The 18,710-nt window shown below is 31.0% G+C and overlaps 1 protein-coding gene across 1 annotated transcript; it reads right to left on the bottom strand.

The window, feature by feature from the left end:
* Nucleotides 1-57: 57 nt before the first annotated feature.
* Pal1 (Peptidyl-alpha-hydroxyglycine-alpha-amidating lyase 1) lies at nucleotides 58-5,971 on the bottom strand. The gene is made up of 6 exons (XM_012362203.2): nucleotides 5,441-5,971; nucleotides 5,033-5,216; nucleotides 4,341-4,961; nucleotides 3,841-4,257; nucleotides 3,553-3,756; nucleotides 58-2,205 (listed from the first exon to the last, which is right to left on the bottom strand). The coding sequence occupies exons 1-6, from the start codon at nucleotides 5,522-5,524 to the stop codon at nucleotides 1,997-1,999; spliced, it is 1,719 nt and encodes a 572-aa protein (XP_012217626.2). The 5' UTR covers nucleotides 5,525-5,971; the 3' UTR covers nucleotides 58-1,996.
* Nucleotides 5,972-18,710: the final 12,739 nt, after the last annotated feature.

The raw sequence follows: 18,710 nt of genomic DNA, 5'->3' as shown, positions 1-18,710 counted from the left end.
CTGCTGAGATATTCTGAAATAAATTTTAATACACGCTATAATAATTATTGACGTATATTGCAGGTTAATACAAACATTCACTTTTATTTCAAAATATACATTTTTATATTTATGCAGATATATGGATTATACATATACATATGTCTTCACATTGTATAGTGAATGTATTGTTACATTGTTACAAAGGAAAGTCTATATTAAAAGTTAAAGATATATTACAATATTGATTTAAATTTGCACTCATTTATATCACTATCAAATGAAAGTAGAATTATATTTAATATATATTTACTAGAGAAAGTAAGAAAGTAAAGAGACTTTTTTATTTTTAAATCAATTGAAAATGTGTCTTTACCTTTTGACTTTCTCTCGTATGTATTTTATTCGGCTTATAAATAATATTATAATAAATAATGTACTAATAAAAAAGAAATCAATTTGATTTTGTAAAGTAAAATATACTATATATACAGTTTTTTACAGATTAATAATATAAATATTGGCAATACATTGTATATAGATAAATCTATATAATATGTTAGACAGAGTTAGATAAAAAATAATTTTTGTATAAGCTTCTATCAGAACATTTATGTTTTTATACATTATATTAATGTTCATTTTGTAATGATATGTTGATACAACGTATTAAAATTAAAATTTACGTGATAGAAGTTAGTGAATAATTTAATCATACCGCATTGCATATGCACGTATGTATTTTGTCTACTATTGTCCGCAAGGCCTTCACAATGTTATGTAAAAGAGTAATCTATGTTGTATATTTTTTCTCATATCAATTTTGTAAATTTAAAGAGATGTGCTCATTGATTTTTTTGTTTAGTAGAAAGTGTTACATTGAGTTAAGAATCAATATTTTGTGAAATTAAATTTATATCTTATATTGATTATTTAGCTTAAAATAGTATTGAGTTTTTGTGCTGAGTTTAAATTTAGTATTGTTCTTATAATTTTATAAACAGACTAAATAAAAGTTTTTTTACAAAGATTTCAATAAACACACATTTAACATATGTAGAAAATTAAAAAAAATAACAAGTATCTTTTAAAATGTGATTTTAAATGATTTGTTAAGTGATTGTTTATTAAACAATTTTGCTTTAAATTTATTTTTTATCTGAAGGAAATATTCACTCTAAATAACCAAAAATATTTTTTATACATTTATAACTTTTTATACGGATTAATTATGTAACGAGTTATTAATTATTAATTTTATATACACATATATATAATATATACACACACACATATATAGGTATATATAGGTATATATATATATATATAATTAATAATTAAAATTAAATTAAATCTTTCAAGAAAGATTTAATTTAATTAAGTTATGTCAAATTTTTTCAGATGTCTTGAAAAAATTTGATATAACTTAATTTAAATTTGAATTTTTATTACAGGTCATAATTTTTTTAAGTATATTAAAAATATATATGTAATTAAAACTTAAATATATTTTATATATATATATATATATATATATATATATATGATAGTAAAATTAACTTAGTGTGATAACCCTCAAAAGTGAATTTCATTATAATTCGATTTACATATGTAGTTTTAGTTTATGCAATTTATTGTTAATTTATCAAGGAGCATTTTTTCCTTGTTTTTGTTTCATCAAGTTCTTCACACAATATTAGATATATTATAATGTAATAATAATATAATTATAAATAGCAATGCTAACAAGCATGCTTCTAAATCATCCTGTATTATCGGTAGTCGTAAAGTAGGAATGTCATGAACGCTGCGTATCAATACTACTTTATCTACTGATACTATCAATCACTTCAGGTTGATTCCATCATTTATTGGTGGAAATATTCAAACATTCTAACGAACGCACATTTCACGTCTATCTCTTAATTGCGTCGGACGTCGATGGCGACCGTGTGCAAATTTTCATCTCGGTTTGGTAATAGTAATGCACGATATTTCGACATTATTTAGTACTGTCTTAAATAACCTTTGCGATACTGTTTTCAGGACGTTCATCTTCCGAAGTTTCCGGCTCTGTATTTAATTTACTGAAATCGCGAGTGTTTGGCCGCTTCTCCAGAAACTTGAAACTTCTCCCACGACGATTCTCCAACAGGCTGGATAGTTTGAAATTCTCCCGTCTCTCGGCTTCCCAACGCATTCTCTTACGCATCGTAAGTAAACATCCTGTACAATCAAAGAATAATTTACTTTACATGCGAAAAGTATTATAGGTATCTATCATAATTCGTATGATGTAAGTCTATTCGAGTCGTCAAAATTTAATACAGAGATCCATGCATGAAATTCAAATTAATGTGATATTTCGTTTAAGTTGTACTGCATTGCCTTTAAACTGCACTTTTTACACATTTGATGATAATAATACTTATGTCTGATATCGACAATTCTTGTCTTACTTTGTTGGACAAAAACATAATGTATAAATTTATTAATATTGTATTTATTATAAATCCTCTTTTGACTTTTAAGTTGATTTGATTTAAAAAAAGAAAATTTGATACTTGTAACAATATGATAAGAATGCTTATTAATACAAAAGTTTGCTCTAATATAATATTTAGAAGAAATTTTAATGATTAGAAGAGAAATAGATATTTGAACTCTTTGATGGAATAAAAAACTTCTAAAAAAATTTAACAGTAGCTAAAAAATTTATAAGCAACTGACATACTCATACAAGATTTGAAAAAGATATAGCTAGAGATATAAATAGAGAAAGAAATATGAAAGGAAAAAAATTGAGAAACATAATACAATTCACACAGTAATATAGCATAGAGATCTGCAGAGATAAAAAATTTCAAGACACATACATATATCTAACACATAAATTTTAAATAATATATTTGCAGGATACATAAGTACATAAAATGCATAGCATAGCATAGCACTTTAAAGTATTACTAGTGTAAAAACATATAAATCAGTAAAATTGTTTTAAATAAGCCAACATATATTTCAAATATATAAAAATAAAAACAATATAATTTTGTTGCTATAAATTTTTGTATAATTGAAATTTCAGGATGGTAATTGTTGACATAGTGATTGCAACTTAAATAATAATTAAATAAAAATAAAATCTTTAAACACAGCTGCAAATATAAGCAGACGCATAATTCCTTTTTTCCTGTTGCATTAAATGTTGCGCTTGTCATCTTGCTATGTTATAATCTTGTTAAATATAACATATTTAGAATATAATATATTTACAATGTATATAATACATTGTAAAGTTTATAAGATAAATCTTATTAAACAAGAAAAAAGGAGCAAACTTAAAATAAACAGATCATCGCATTATCATAAATATTGCTAGCTATATAATAACATTTATCACATAATGTTTAGGAAATAAATAAAACATAAATGTGCATGACAAAAATTCTACAAATGATATCTACAAAAATTATCTACAAAAAGTACCAAGTCAAACAAATATTTTTTTCTAATTCATTAATTTAGAGAATTCAACTTTTGGTTCGTCAAAATTATATCTTGTTCCTCTACCTCTTTTTTGGTATCTTGCTACAATGGCAGCAATCACGACGCATATTGTAATAAACGAAATTGCCGCTGAGCCAAGGCCTAGAATCAATTTTATCATGTCAGTTTTTTCAATATCAGTATCTTTAGTATCAGGATGTATTAAGATCTTGGGTCGACGTTGTTTAGTAGATTGTGAATCCTCAAAATACATTGAATCATTTACATCTAAAAAGAAAAAAAATTATATTTAAATATAGATAGATTTGAAGGAATTATAAATCATACTCATTATTTAACAATATTGTGTACCTTGTAGAAATCTATAAATTACTTGACTGTTTAATTCTACTACATATATCTCAGAACCATTTTCCGTCACATAGAGATCATGTGGATTATTCATGCCTTTCTTGGGTCCAAACATTGATAGCATCTTTCCGGAATAAATATCAAGCGCAAAGCCTTGCACGGTTACTGGATTGTTTGTATACGGATCAGGTCCATTAACTAGATATAATTTTTCTCGAGCGTAAGCAACACTGTAAATTTTTGTACCAATGGCAGGATGCCTGTACTCTTTATGGAATGTGCCATTGCTAGCAAAGAAACATAATATTCTGCCGTTTTCTCTGTCAGCTACGTAAATATAGTTTAACTCACTCGCGAGTGCTAAAGCATGTGGAACGAGAAATGCATTTGGTGGAGGCAACTGCGAATAAACAGGCTCTAAAATAAAGCAAAGTATAGAATTAAATTAGATATTGCACATCGTTATCGGCATAAGTATTATTCTTATCATTTATTCTTACCTCCAGCACCCCAATGTCGTCCCCAATGTAAAATCCGTTCCCCGTTTTTGTTAAACTTAATTATCCTAGAATTACAATACCCATCACTGACAAAGAAATCACCATTATTATGTACAGCAACAGCAGTCGGTTTACAAAATCTTCTTTCGTCATTACCAGGAACAAAAGCCTCTCCCAAAATTATGGATGGCTTCAGTATGCTATTTTTGAATAATGCACTAGTTTGATAGTTAGGCACATCTGTCTCTGAACTAAACTGTGCACGTTTCAACTCATCCATATTTTTCTCAATATCTTGAGCGTCAAACTTGAATACCTGATGCATCGCTACATCAGTAATCCAATAATTTCCAGATTGATCAATAGTCAAACCATGTGGGAGATAAAACATGTTCCTTCCCCATTCTAATACTATGTTTCCATTTTTGTCCAAGAGGACAATTGTATTTTTTGTTATTGGCCCATTATTTGGATTAAACTTATTTTCAGTATTGAAAGTATAAGGTCCCCAGATACGATCTGCTCTATGAAATATAGCAACATTGCCTTTTCTATCCATAGAAACTGCTGATATTTGATTAAGTTTCAATTGTGAAGCCCATTGTGCATCCCACACTATGTCTGATAAAAATATAACAAATTAAAGAAAGTATTACTCATAGAAACTTCTAAATAAGTGAGTAAATACATACTTTTGTCCAAGGCATCTGTAGTTGTTGATTTCTCTTTATCTAGATGGTTATTAACTTGCAAATATGAATTATCTTTTATATATTGTTTTTCATCTGGTTGTGTCAAGGATCCTCTATCTCTATCCTCATTCTCAAGATATTCAGAATATTCATTAGAATTAAACTTGATATCGGGTAATAAATGCTATAATACAAAAGAAATTTCTTACATATTTACATGTAATTTGACCAAATAATTTTTATTGTTTTAGAAAAATTAATAATTTATATAAAATCTAATTTGAAAATATACAGAGAATGTTGATCCAACAGAAAATAACAAATTTAGAACGTATATAATAGAACCTTTTATTTTTTTAAATATTACTTTTTCTCTTTAGCCCATAAAATACTTATTCATGAAATTACCTGAACATCCTGCTGTTCTGCCGTGGCACGTATTAAAATAAAAAATAAAACTAAAACAGAACAGATGTCATATCGAAGATTCATTTTGCAAAATCGACATTAGGAGTTTCGTGTTTTTAATTTATGTTATCAATATCCAAAATATTGATGACATTTGCGATACAATGCAAACAATCTTCATAATTTTATAACATCACAGAAATATTTCGGCGAATGCGTCAAATTTTTGGAAACGTTGCGTCTATGTCACACTTTGGTATGTTCGATAACACACGACGAACGAATAACTTCTATCGAGAATAGTGTCATTCAAAATGACTTATCGTGATGAATGTTATCTAGAGCTACGATCCATTTATATCATCTGTTATTCTTGTAAAACAATTGCGAAGCACAAATGTCGACGTGTCAAGAGAACGCACATTTCCAACAAGTGGCGTTAGACATGACGCCATAATGTTTTGGAATAGATTTTACCGACGAATCTGCTGTGTATTCTTAACTTCGATCGATAGCACAGGCTTGAAATAGAAAAAATCTAAGAATGGTCATCCTTTTTTTGTGACGCTACTGATCCCTGCTCAGTGCTGCAATCTGCAGGTTTTAGGTTGCAACTATATAGCTATTCCTTTTCTGATGTTGTCGGTAAATTGACACTGACATTTGGTGCATGTCTACAATTGCAAATTGTTTAGAAGTCTGTTGAATAGATTCCATTATATAATGATCTATATTGTAATTTTAACTCTAAAATGTAAATACTAATTTTTTAAATGATAAATATGGATGGATAGTTTAAAGAAAATTAGGATAAATTATCGTATTGTTGATTATATTTTATTTTCTTATATAATTCTCGTTCTTTATATAGATTTTTTAATTTGTTCAATTTGATAGTATATATTTAACATAATTTATTTAGGTCTGTTAATTTAGAATAGAAAAAAAAACGATAATTTGTTCTTGGTTCATTGATATCAACAATATGCAATAGCAGAATTGTAATCTATTTGTAAGCAAAACTTTTCTGCGGTTCTTCTTAACAAAAGGAAATCCGAATCTTTCCTTTTTTTATTAGTTTTCATATAAATTTGCTGCTGTAATTTAGCTCCCGTGCTCCCGTACGCTAATCCTTCTACGAATGAAAAGCTTTGCTGTTCGAATGTTCCGCAATCCAATACAGTCTGTATCCGTCAGACGACATTGCTGGAATTCGTCACGAGAATTTCCCGGTATGATTTCATCTGGAAGGGTTGAGTTTATACTGGAATCAATGCAGTCTCGTTCGATCATGATTTGCATTCCTTGTCCAACCTTGCTTCCTTGCATTCCCCGTCGCTAGAATACTGAAACATTATCTTATGCGTATAAGGCATTTATTTTCGCGGTACATGAGCTTAAGCTCGCGATTAAACTTTTTGTTTTTAATGTGCCACAAGTTGAAAAAGAAACTTCTCGAGTATGATTAGAGCAAAATTTTCAAATTACCAAGGAGTTCATAAATGAGAAAAAGCATTTGCAACATGATCCAAATTATCCGAACTAATTAGAAAACATAAGTTTTGCAAAATTTTTACAATAATCATGCACTTTATGATAAAATTTTTAACGATTAAATTAGGCGCATCGGGCAAAGCGATATTGTTACATTGTGAAAATCCATTGATATAATCCACAAAACAATAAATATGCATTGTTTGCCCAAATTATTTCGCAAACAATACGGTTATCACTGATGGGTAGTGCCCCATTATATTCATTGTATTATCCCTGTCATTTCGTGAAGTATACGCAAGACGCGTTGAAGTGCTATCGAGGCTTAACAATAGCGGTGTTCATCCTTTCGTTAGACCGAAAATGTCGATTACGCATTCATTCGTGTTGTCTGCGTCGACGCCGAGTTTTCACCTTAAACTGCAGACGACAGTGAGTTCTTTATTATAGTAGGAAAAAGCGCGATTGTCAGCTGCAAATAAGCATAAAGAGATGTAGGACCTTTAGTGTTCCGCTGAAAAACCACGTTTGACGAGCGACATTACGAGCCCTTCTCGTCGTAGAACAACGAAAGGATTTGACAATCGTTTTACTTCTTTTTTTTTGCTTTATCCCTTCTCGCTTTTCGTCTCCTTCCTGTCCGCGATTCATTTATCTTCTTTTGGATAATGCACTACAACGGGACAGAGGCTCAGCATGTAAGTCCATTTAGCGCAATCCTCCAAAAATAAAGAAATTTGTTTTTATTTCTATGTGTTGAGTAAGTTGGACGTTGCAGTACAAATGTATTTGTAACAAATTTATATTTTTACACGGACTTTATACTAGGACTGCTTTTCAAATTTTTGTTGTTTTTTTACATCTTATATTTCTTATTTATGTTGTGTAATTTTTTGATAAAATATTAATTTTTATCGATGCAGATGGAATACTAAACCTCATATTTTATTGAATATAGATAACAAATCACATGAAAATTTTCCAACGCGGTACATATAAATATAAAAAAAGCAAAAATGAAATAAATTTTAACGTGAAATACATATTTTTCCTTGACAGATGAAGACTAATTATTGTATGTTTTTTTTTTATTTTATTTTAGTTAGATTTGGAACTGTATAACAATTCAAAATTGATCTTCTTTCAGCTGCATGTCAGAGAATCTCGTTAACCATTTTTCGAGAAAAGCTTTTAATTGTTTGTTTTATGCATTGCGTATATATATAATATTGTCTTCCTATTTTTGCACTGTTATATTTGTATAATCAAAACAATTGTACATTTATGAAAACAATTGTACATTTATGAAAACCACCAAACAGATGTACAATCAATATTTTGTAAAGAAATTAAATTTTTTTATTATTATTTATTAGTGCATGTGCTCTATTTTATGTTTACTAGGACATACATGCGCGCGTTACACGCGCGCCTTTTTTTCTTTTCTTTCTTTCCTTGGTTCAAGTAAATATTTATTTAAATCAAATAAATATTTACTTGAATAAAAAAATCATTTACTTGAATTAAAAAAATTATTTACTTAAATAAAAAATTATTTATTTGAATAAAAAAAATCATTTACTTGAATCAAATAAATATTTACTTGATTTGTAATGATTGAGCATCATGAAATTGGTTACAGTCGTGTTACGGTCGGTTAGTCGTGGTCAGTCGCGTCGAGGTGCCGATTGTTGTTTGTGAATCGCGGTGTTTTCGCGTCTTTGTGTCTTTTTTGGTTGTTTTGTGCGAACTCCGTGTGAAGATGAGTATCCGGAATACCGAATCTAATTATGAAAAATCATCTCGAGGCATTAATATGCTTGATAGCGTTCAACTCGTTTCTCGGCATTCGTAATCTCAGTCCATCGTTTTGCGTTCCGTCGGGAGATTTTATCTTTTTATACGTATCTTTCGTGTGTATTTCATGCTATTTATTATTCCAATGATCATCGTATATGCGATCCATTATCTACAGCAGTAATAGGATCATCGCTGCGATAGATCGCTCGTTTGAGATATTGAGATATTCGCCGCGTAATTGTGTGATATTAGCCATGTAATATGGCGACATGTTGAATTGCTTGCGGACGACCGGCTTAGTTCGCGTCGGACATCGTAATGTCGCGGTTGAATTGTGATCGTTCCGTGTCTTTACGTCTGTTTTATCCGTCTCGAGTGAATTTCGCATACTTACAAAGGAGTGTGGCAAGCGTCGAATTTGGCGACGGGTAATTATTTCGTAGTATTATTTTGTTTACGCAATCGCGACTAATGTTTTTCGTCGTTCGAGATCGCCAAGCTCATTACTTTGTTTTCTGTTGCAGAATGGCGCTTTTTATGTGTACGTTGCGTTAGTCACTCGTTGCTTCGAACATAACAAGTGCCATTCACCATCCGTAGCATCAAAGAGCATTAATGGTAATATCGAGAGATCATCGTGATACATTCATTGAAGCGACTGAGACACCGAAGCAAGTAAGCTCTGTGTGCGAAAACCGGCGTGCCAAATTTGACGGTGAGTTATTATTTTGAGGTTATTTTGCTCATGCGTTTCTTGTTATTCAAAATCGTCTAGCCCATCGCTAGACGATTTTGCTACGCATTCTGTCGTAGAACTTATTTTTTAATATTTCTCATGCTTATTTCGTTCGACGAACGTCGCGTATAGGTTATGCAACTTATCTTCTCTCTCCCCCTCCTCTCGCTCTTCCCCCGCTCTCTACCCCATAAAACCGGGTCTATATGTAATGTAATTATCCAATTGAAAAGTACATTTGTAAAAATCTATAAATAATTGGGCTAAGTCGGGAAATCTTTGATAATGTGTTATCGAATATCGTTATTGCGTTCTTAAATATCACAGATGATCTGCGAATATGGATTTTATCGGTTAACAAGAAAAATCGACAGCAAAATGCAAACGTGCTCGTGCAGGCAATCAGCGGAGATTCTTTAATCTTGCCTGCCGCACGAATAGCCGTTCGCTCAGATACAGCTACCGTGTATCGAATTCGGTTTCACGCGCTTTAGCGTTTAAATTGCGGAATCGCCGCCTGCCTTTGATAGTCGCGGGATAAACGGAGCGCGTACATATGCACGAGAAAAGGCGGATAAAAAATAGTGGAATGCGTTTCTATACGTCATGCAGTCTGCTGGCGTCCATTAAAACATATATGAGTGAATTTCTGCGAAATTAGCAATTTATTTTCGAAATTTTGATATTATTGATGGAATTCTGATTCCGTCTCAAAAATTGTAATGTATTTGGTATTTTTTAAAAGAATTATAGCGATAAACTATAAAAAATAAGTGTGGTTGATCCTAAAATATTATGGGATATAACTTTTATTTAATTAGAATTAATTTAGTCGTGATATTTTTTGAAGTGTTGTATCCAAAGCTTCTAAATAAAATGCCAGATTTTTGAAATGGGAGTTTAACCACAGAAATTTAGACATTTTCTATCAAAAATCGAAAAATCGCTGAAATTTTATTTGTTTTTTTTATTATTTGAAGTGTTAATCATTAAATCAACATAGTCGAATGCTTTTAGATTTTCTAGTTGTAAAAAACACTTTTTATTAAAAACAAATTTTACTTTATTAACAGCGCTTAAACAAAATTACCAACAAAGGTTTTTTATAACAGTAATTATATTTGCTTTCTCTACATTTTTTACTCTATTGTATATGTATAATAGAATAACACGTTCTCGAAAATTGAGCTAACAAAGAGCATGAAAATATTTGTTGGATATGTGTTCTATTGCATTATAAATGATGTATCATCAAATGATGCTGTCTATTGTAGAATTTATATAATATAAATTGCTATTATACACAGAATAAGAGAAGAAATATCTGCGCAATCTTTTTCAAATAATTTTAAGTTTGAGATACTTTATTTGCCTACAAAATAGCATCTTACAATTAGCAATATATTAGCATTATTCTATTTGTTTAATAGTTTTTTACTAATAATTTGCGGATAGTTAGAATAAAATCTTATAATAGAGAGAGATTAGAATTTTTTCTACACTTTTATTAAAAATAAATATCAAAATGTAAATTTATTTATAACGTTGCTCAAAATATAAAAAAACTATTATTACGCGTTTTGGATCTGTTTTTATTAGTCTTTTGAACAAATACTTATTTAAAATATTATACAAATTTTCAAAAGATTTTACATATATAAATTTTATAAAACGTTCAATAAATCAATAAGAATCTAATTTTCTTATATAAATATTAGAAATAATTACAGATTCTTAACATATGAACAATATTTAACGTTTTCAAATTAAATAATGTAAATATCTCACTGACTATTCTAAGCATTTTAAAGTAATTTATTTTGTATGTATTATGTATATTACAGAACGATATGAAATATCACTTGACTACTGTAGGGATAAACATTTAACATTAATATTTCACAAGTAAGAAATAATAAATAAATGATAAATTAGTTATTTCAAAATTGCTCCGCCGATGCTGGATATCTCCTGGGCTTCTCAATAGTCTATCGATACTGCTTTTTCACTCGCGAAAATACAATTAATTGTAGTCACGCGAGCAATAATCGTTACTCACGATCTCTTCGATACTGGCGTAGAAAACAGACATTAACAACGGAGGAAAATCGCTAATTGTACAGCCAACTTTGCACGTCATCTAAATTATTTTCGTATGCCTGTGTTTTTCGCGCGTGTATTATATGTTTGAGTGTTGGCAAATTAAAAATATTTTATATTATAATGTGAATAAGTACACAAGTTAAAATAAGAAAAAGATTTGCAGAATTATAAATATTAATAACAGGAGCTGATTAATAGCGCAAATTAGTAATCTATAATCTATAATCTACAATATAATCACTCGTAGAGTATAATATCAATACTTATTGCTAATGCGATTTGGCAGCTAGTTATACGATACAGAGCATTTTCCGTTGTGTTCTGTCTGTGAATATATCCGTATGAATGATATTAAAGTGAGATAACGCGCAGATAACAGCATCCATACGCCGTAATAACAAAAATAAAAAAATAAACGTAAAAGCAAACAGTATGCCGCGAGCTAGCATTGAAACATTTGGCACGGAAATATTTTACGAGATAATGTACATATATTTTGTGTCTTGCATTTTATATTTTAATTTTGATAAATTAGTTATCGTATCTTATCGCAAATATCGTATCTTTTGCATCTTTGTTTTGCAAACTCATTAGCCTAAGAATTAATTTCAGTATATTAAAATTCTTTTTTCGATGCATGTTATTTTTACTTCAACTTTTTTACTGTTTGAGTTACTTAAATTTTTAGATAATACGAATTAATATTACATTGATTGGTTACATTTGAACTATCTGAATTATTCGAGATCTCCAAACTCGAATCTCTTATTTTTTTGCTCTGAATTATTCAAACATAGAAATGTTAGAATCTTTTGTCTGAGTTTTAATATAATTGTATATACACACACATCTATATGTATATGTAAATGTTGGAGGGCGTTGAAATCTCTCAGTCGACAAATTTCACTGTCGATCTTCTGTCAAGAAAATAAGCTCGCCAGTGGAGTTCTAGCCGGCACCGTTAAAAGCATCGTCGATCGATAACGCATAGAGCGTTCGTAATAATAAATTACCTAGACGCGAAGATCGAAGTAGCGATTCGACTGGATAACGTTAGCGAGTTAGAACATTAGGATTGTCAGACGATTTCTACTTGGTCTTTTTTTTTTAATGTTTCCTTTCATTAATTTTGTGCGTGAAGCTAAAGCATATACATATGTAATTTTTTGTTATTTGTCTCTTAAGCAAGAATTGAGATATTTTGCACAATTTTTTGGCCAATTTTTTAAGCATTTAATTACATTGAAATTTTGTATCTATTATTTACGTTTGCTAAATAGAAAGGTTTATATTTTTAGTGAATTAAACATCACAAATTTCTCGTACATTTGAATAACTTCTTGAGATTTTTTTCAGTGTTCGCAATCGAGAACCCATGATATATAACATTCGCCATACCAAGATTTGCGAGTACAAAAGAAAGAGACAAATCTGGGAATTACCGGGGATAATCCACTAAATGTATCGTCGCGCATAAGCGTTAACGCGGGTAATAAAATGTAAGCAAGGACAAAGAGTAGTACGAACCCAAGCTAGCGTGATAACCGTGAATATCAGAATTTCTTCCCCGTAGGGAGATTAACAGGGTGCGCTCTTATAGTAGCGGAAAGGGCGGTTATTATGCTGTGCCGTGCCGCGAAAATTAATTACAAACTCTGCCATGTTCCGCAAGGGCATGCAAAAGTGGTGAGGCGGAAGGCAGAAAAAAAATTGTTGCGCACGAGAAACTCTTTGGATCTGCATATGCGCGCGCGCATCGGAAACACCGTGGCGTTGGCATTGAAGTGTATTTACGGAGAAGGCCAAAGGCTTCGCTACAACTTTTACAGCCTCATTTTACTCTATAACTTGTATCATTCCCTGGCGCAGTGCTGGGATTTTGATAAATAATTTGCTGACATCTTTTTTTGGTAGATTTCACGGCTATAAATATGTGACAGACTTGCAATACGAATAAAAGCTTTGCCACGTTTACTTGACTTCTGACCATTTAAATATTGTAATTAAATAAAAAAATAATGTAATTATTGTAAAATGTTGTAATTAAGTAAAAAAATAATCTAATTAAATAGTTTATTTAATTACATTATTTTTTAATTACGTTTCTGCATTATAATGATGTATGAAATGATCAGTCAGAAGTATGAAAGAGCGTTTGCACGCTATTTGCAGTGGAAGTCACACTTTATGAATATGTGATAAGATTTATAAAATATGAATTATTAGACACGTATTAATTTTATGATCTAATATGATGATGTGTAACTTGTTCTAAAAAAAGAAGGATATAGGGATTATTCGGAAAATTTGTTTTTTGGAAAGCTAGATATTTATTTTGTAAGAGGTGCTTTTGCTACAGTCGTCTGCCTCATGGAATATTTTTTCACTCGAGTATTTTAAGTCTAGACTGGAATTAAGGCAAAACTGAGATCCATTTAGCTTGTTGTTTATTAATAATCTTCTTATTTTTTTCATTTTTTTTGTTGCTAATAAATCGGAGTGATCATTTATGATCACGGGATTATTTTGATCAAACAAATGTCAGAGCTAAATTTAGTTAAAAATGATCCATCCATTTATTATACCTTTATACTGTCGCTGATCGTGTGAAGTGACCATACACTGATGCATAATAGTCCTTTTCTCTTTTGATCAGAATAGCCTCGTGATGAAAATAGCCCTCGATTTATCATACATTTCTCCGTATACTTCGTATTGTTTTGCATCAAAAACAATTAACAATTTTTTCTTTGGCATCTGTACAATTTTTATTGAGCAATCATAAGATAATACATTGAAAAATTGTTTTTATATATTTTTCATGCTGCATAATCGCAGAGAAAGAGAGAAAGAGTGACAGATACGACGAATAGATGCGAAAATTCTTAGCAAGGGATGCATTCTTTGTTAAATAGCGTAACTATGAAATTGTATTCTGTCCTGAAACAAATCGTGGTGAAGAGATAAATCGCAATTACTCGGCACATTCACCTCTGCGTTTAACATCTCATTTAACTCTCAAATGTACTTGCGGGACTTTGAAAATAACTCCAGTGTAGGAAAGGCAGCACGAATGCATTTTCTTCGCATCAATAATAACGACAAATCTATTTTTCTGCTGTAATTTGAAGAGATAACGTATTTGTGTGAAAATTAGTAAATTGATATTTGATGATTGATCAGAAATTGAGTTGGAATTTGTGAGTACATATATCTATTAATATTGAGAAGATAAATCCACCGATAAAAAGTTTTTTTCCCCCCTAAGATTTTCGATGTTGCAGCGAGGATTTTCGACGAATTCGTGTATGAAATAAACGGAACTAAGCCGCGCACTTCTAATCATCCTTGTGATGTCCTCTGTAACTAGATGTTACTAGGCGAGATAACATTGAACGCGCCTTACGAAAGACACCCACGCCGGGCCGAGACGTTCGAGGAAGATGTAACATTTCGGAATGTGGGTTACATCCTATTCCCAACGCGTCTTCTCTCGGCGCGCTGCAGACGTAATAGAGAGTGGCCAGGCTCGGATGAAACTGCAGATCGTATTCACTCGTCGTCACTTGGAGACGAATCCACACGGCGATCACGTTTCCGCGAACCAACCGGCATGAGTAATATTAGATCAAATTATATATATATGTATTGAAACATATATATATATATATATATATATCGGCTTAGTAAAAACAATACATTACAACGATCGAACGTCAGTGCATTACAGCGGGTGATAAGGAGCATGACAATGCGATTAATTTCAGACAGCATCTTTGCTTTCAAGTTAACAATATTATAAGATTACAATGGAATTGTTCTATTCTCTTTCTTTCTCTTTCTCTCTCTCTCTCTCTCTCTCTCTCTCTCTCTCTTTCTCTCTGTTTATTAATTTTTTTATTAAAACATATTAATCTTCAAAAGGAACGTATTGTGTGATCATCAACTACATAGCGAATATTATTCGCATCCATAGTAGAATTTTATTTTTAAGACTCTTCACCCTAAAAATAAAAAGGGGAATGGGAGGCTAATAATGCTTCAATATTTAATGCGTAAAATATAATTTATGAAAATTTATAATATTTAATGTTATAGAAAGCACGGTTTTTAATCTGCAAAGTAACTTTATAACTTTTCTAATTTTTTTAACTTGTTTCAACTTTTGTTAATTATATTACAATGTTATAAAAGTGTAATTGTAACATTGTGTGATGTGAAAAATTGTTACAACTGCGCGAGTTTTTATTTTTCTTCTGAATTTTGCAGAACGTTGAAATTTATTATGTTTATGTGGATCTTTTTTGCTAGTCGAGCAGTTTAGTTTGTCGAGCAAATTTTATAATACGATTTATATACGATTATTTGTGTTCCAACAATAAGAAAAAGTTAGTCGATGGTAGTATAATTCTGGCAAGATATATATACTGCAATTCGAGAGCTTTGATCGATTCGAGACGCTTTCTAGCCAAACTTTTCTCGATATTACAAACTACAATGGCTTTCTTCTTGATGCGCTTCGCTAAACGAGAGATCCTCAAGTACCTTATATAAAAGGCCTCTGTACAAATAGTAATAAATCAAGCCGTGCAAAACACAGTGCATTCGAAATTTATGCTTTGTCGTACAAGACGTATTCTAGATGCACCTATTCGGAGTGTGTTTTTCTTGGCTTTTTTCATTTTAACTTTTAATATTTATTATTCACTCATATCTCAGCATTCATAATACTTATTTCAGTCACATATGACACTCCAATTAAGAATGAATATTTGTGACATATGACTGAAAAATATGTCATTTTATAACATTCCTTGTTATTTTACATTCATTATAAGTATTATTATTAAATTAAGCGTTATAGTATAACTTATATAACTATAATGTTGTTTCGGATGTCATTATAATGTAAATTTTTTACATATTATTATTTCAACTAATTAAACTTTTCTTTATTCAAAAAATATATTTTTGAAAACTTTAATTCTTTGTTTAGACGTGTGCGTAAATAGACGAATATAAAGTTTAATGTGCGCAGTAATTATTTTATAAATATGAATTATTTCAAACACTAATCTGCATTTATTTTTTTATTTTACAGATCAACTTTGTGCGCGTAATCGGTGCTACGAAATATATTCGTTCCGTCGTATAGTATAACAAAATGCGCGTTGGGAGTGCCGTTAATGCCGAGAGTTATAGCGAATCTATAGATGAACGCATTTTTGTTGTATGACAAATATTGGGACACGATTTTTTTTGACTTTAGGCTTGGCTCGGGGGAGGGAAAGGTCGGTTTCAATCATAAAATCTCGACTACGGCAGGGCAATCTTCGGTTCTACGTGCAGCGCGCTAGTTGTACAGATAGCCGGACTGTCGAAGGTAGTCGAGGACGGCTACCGGAGTTAGTCAAACGCTACCGATTGCTTTTCAGATGCCTTGTATCTAGTCGGCTGATTGGATGACTAATCACCTCATCTTCTTCGAGCTTACCTTTGCCTTCTGTTTTGAGAGAATCGTGCCCCAATTGGTAAATGTGGTCGTCTGAAACGCGGACGGAATTCGCGCGTAACGTCACAGCTTGGACAATTCGGTTTGATTCGCCTGTGATGTCGGGAGTGCCGTTTAAGTATCGCGCGACTTTTGTATTCAGGTACGCATGCGAGCAATGCATGCGCCGCGAACGCGTGAGATTCAATGTGAGTGCTTCGAAGGACCACTGAGAGGAGGAGGAGGCTCAGGAGGAGCATCGGGCGCCGGCGGAGCAACTTTACGGTAAGCAATAATTCATTTATTTGTTATTCGCAAAATATTGTATATAAAATATTATATAATGTAGCGCATATAAAATATTTAAAATACTTTAAATATTTAGTAAAATATTTATAATAGTAAATTAATATTCACCATTTTTAGAAATTTTTTACATATTATTATTTCAACTAATTAAACTTTTTTCTTTATTCAAAAAATATATTTTTGAAAATTTTAATTCTTTGTTTAGACGTGTGCATAAATAGACGAATATAAAGTTTAATGTGCGCAGTAATTATTTTATAAATATTAATTATTTCAAACACTAATCTGCATTTATTTTGTTATTTTACAGATCAACTTTGTGCGCGTAATCGGTGCTACAAAATATATTCGTTCTGTCGTAATATAACAAAATGCGCGTCGGGAGTGCCGCAATAGTTTCACGCGAGTTCGAAACGTCAAATTATACCTTCTGCGAGTTTACTTTCCGTCCTCTATTATGAAAGAATTGTGCTCCAATTAGTAAATGCGGTTGTGTGTCTGAAACGCGAACGGAATTCGCACGTAACGTCGCAATGTTTGGTTCGATTCGCTTGCAACGTCGGGAGTGCCGTTTAAATCGCGTGATTTTTGCATTCGGGTACGCGTGTGAGTGTCTTTAAGGATCGCTGAGAGGAGGAGGAGGTCTAGGAGGCGTCGTGCGACAGCAGAGCAACGATACGGTGAGTAATTTATCATAAAAGATGCATTTTATAGGGCAGTGAAGAAGCTATATGTATACACTGATATTTGCTTGTTACAAAATGATAAAACTAAATTAATGAAGTTGTTTAAATTATTTGTGGATTATTAAATACATCTGTTTGGATGTACTAAATCATGTGTGAATTTCTGATATAATTACATAAAATAAAATTATGTATACTTTATTTTAATTACTCAGTCGCGAAAAACGAAGAATTTTCATAATGGTAAATAAAGGGAGAAGTGCGAAAATGGTAAATACGCTAGAACAAATTCATATATGCTATAATGTAGCTCATGTAATATATTACAATCGGACATCGATGCTAAAGCCAGTCTGCTCCGGTTTACGCTAGTAAACCCTTCCGCAGGCGAAATTATTCATTAGCCATTTGCATCCTGTGTCGAGATGGACTCAATGGCTTATGATAATCCTGTACATATTTTCTCAAAGATCTGCAAAACAATCCATGATTACTGTGTAAATTTTATTTCTCCAACAGCATAAAACGTCAAATATTTTTTGTGCTAAATAGCGCCAATAATAATACTAAAGCAAAAGTTAAATATTTAATACTAACTCTTTTACAACTTTTTAAAATGATTTTTTTATTTGCCACATACACGTGGTCGTT

The sequence above is a fragment of the Linepithema humile genome, chromosome 5, assembly GCF_040581485.1.
Source record: "Linepithema humile isolate Giens D197 chromosome 5, Lhum_UNIL_v1.0, whole genome shotgun sequence".
NCBI classification, from domain to species: domain Eukaryota; kingdom Metazoa; phylum Arthropoda; class Insecta; order Hymenoptera; family Formicidae; genus Linepithema; species Linepithema humile.
This window is presented reverse-complemented; position numbering and strand designations above follow the sequence as displayed.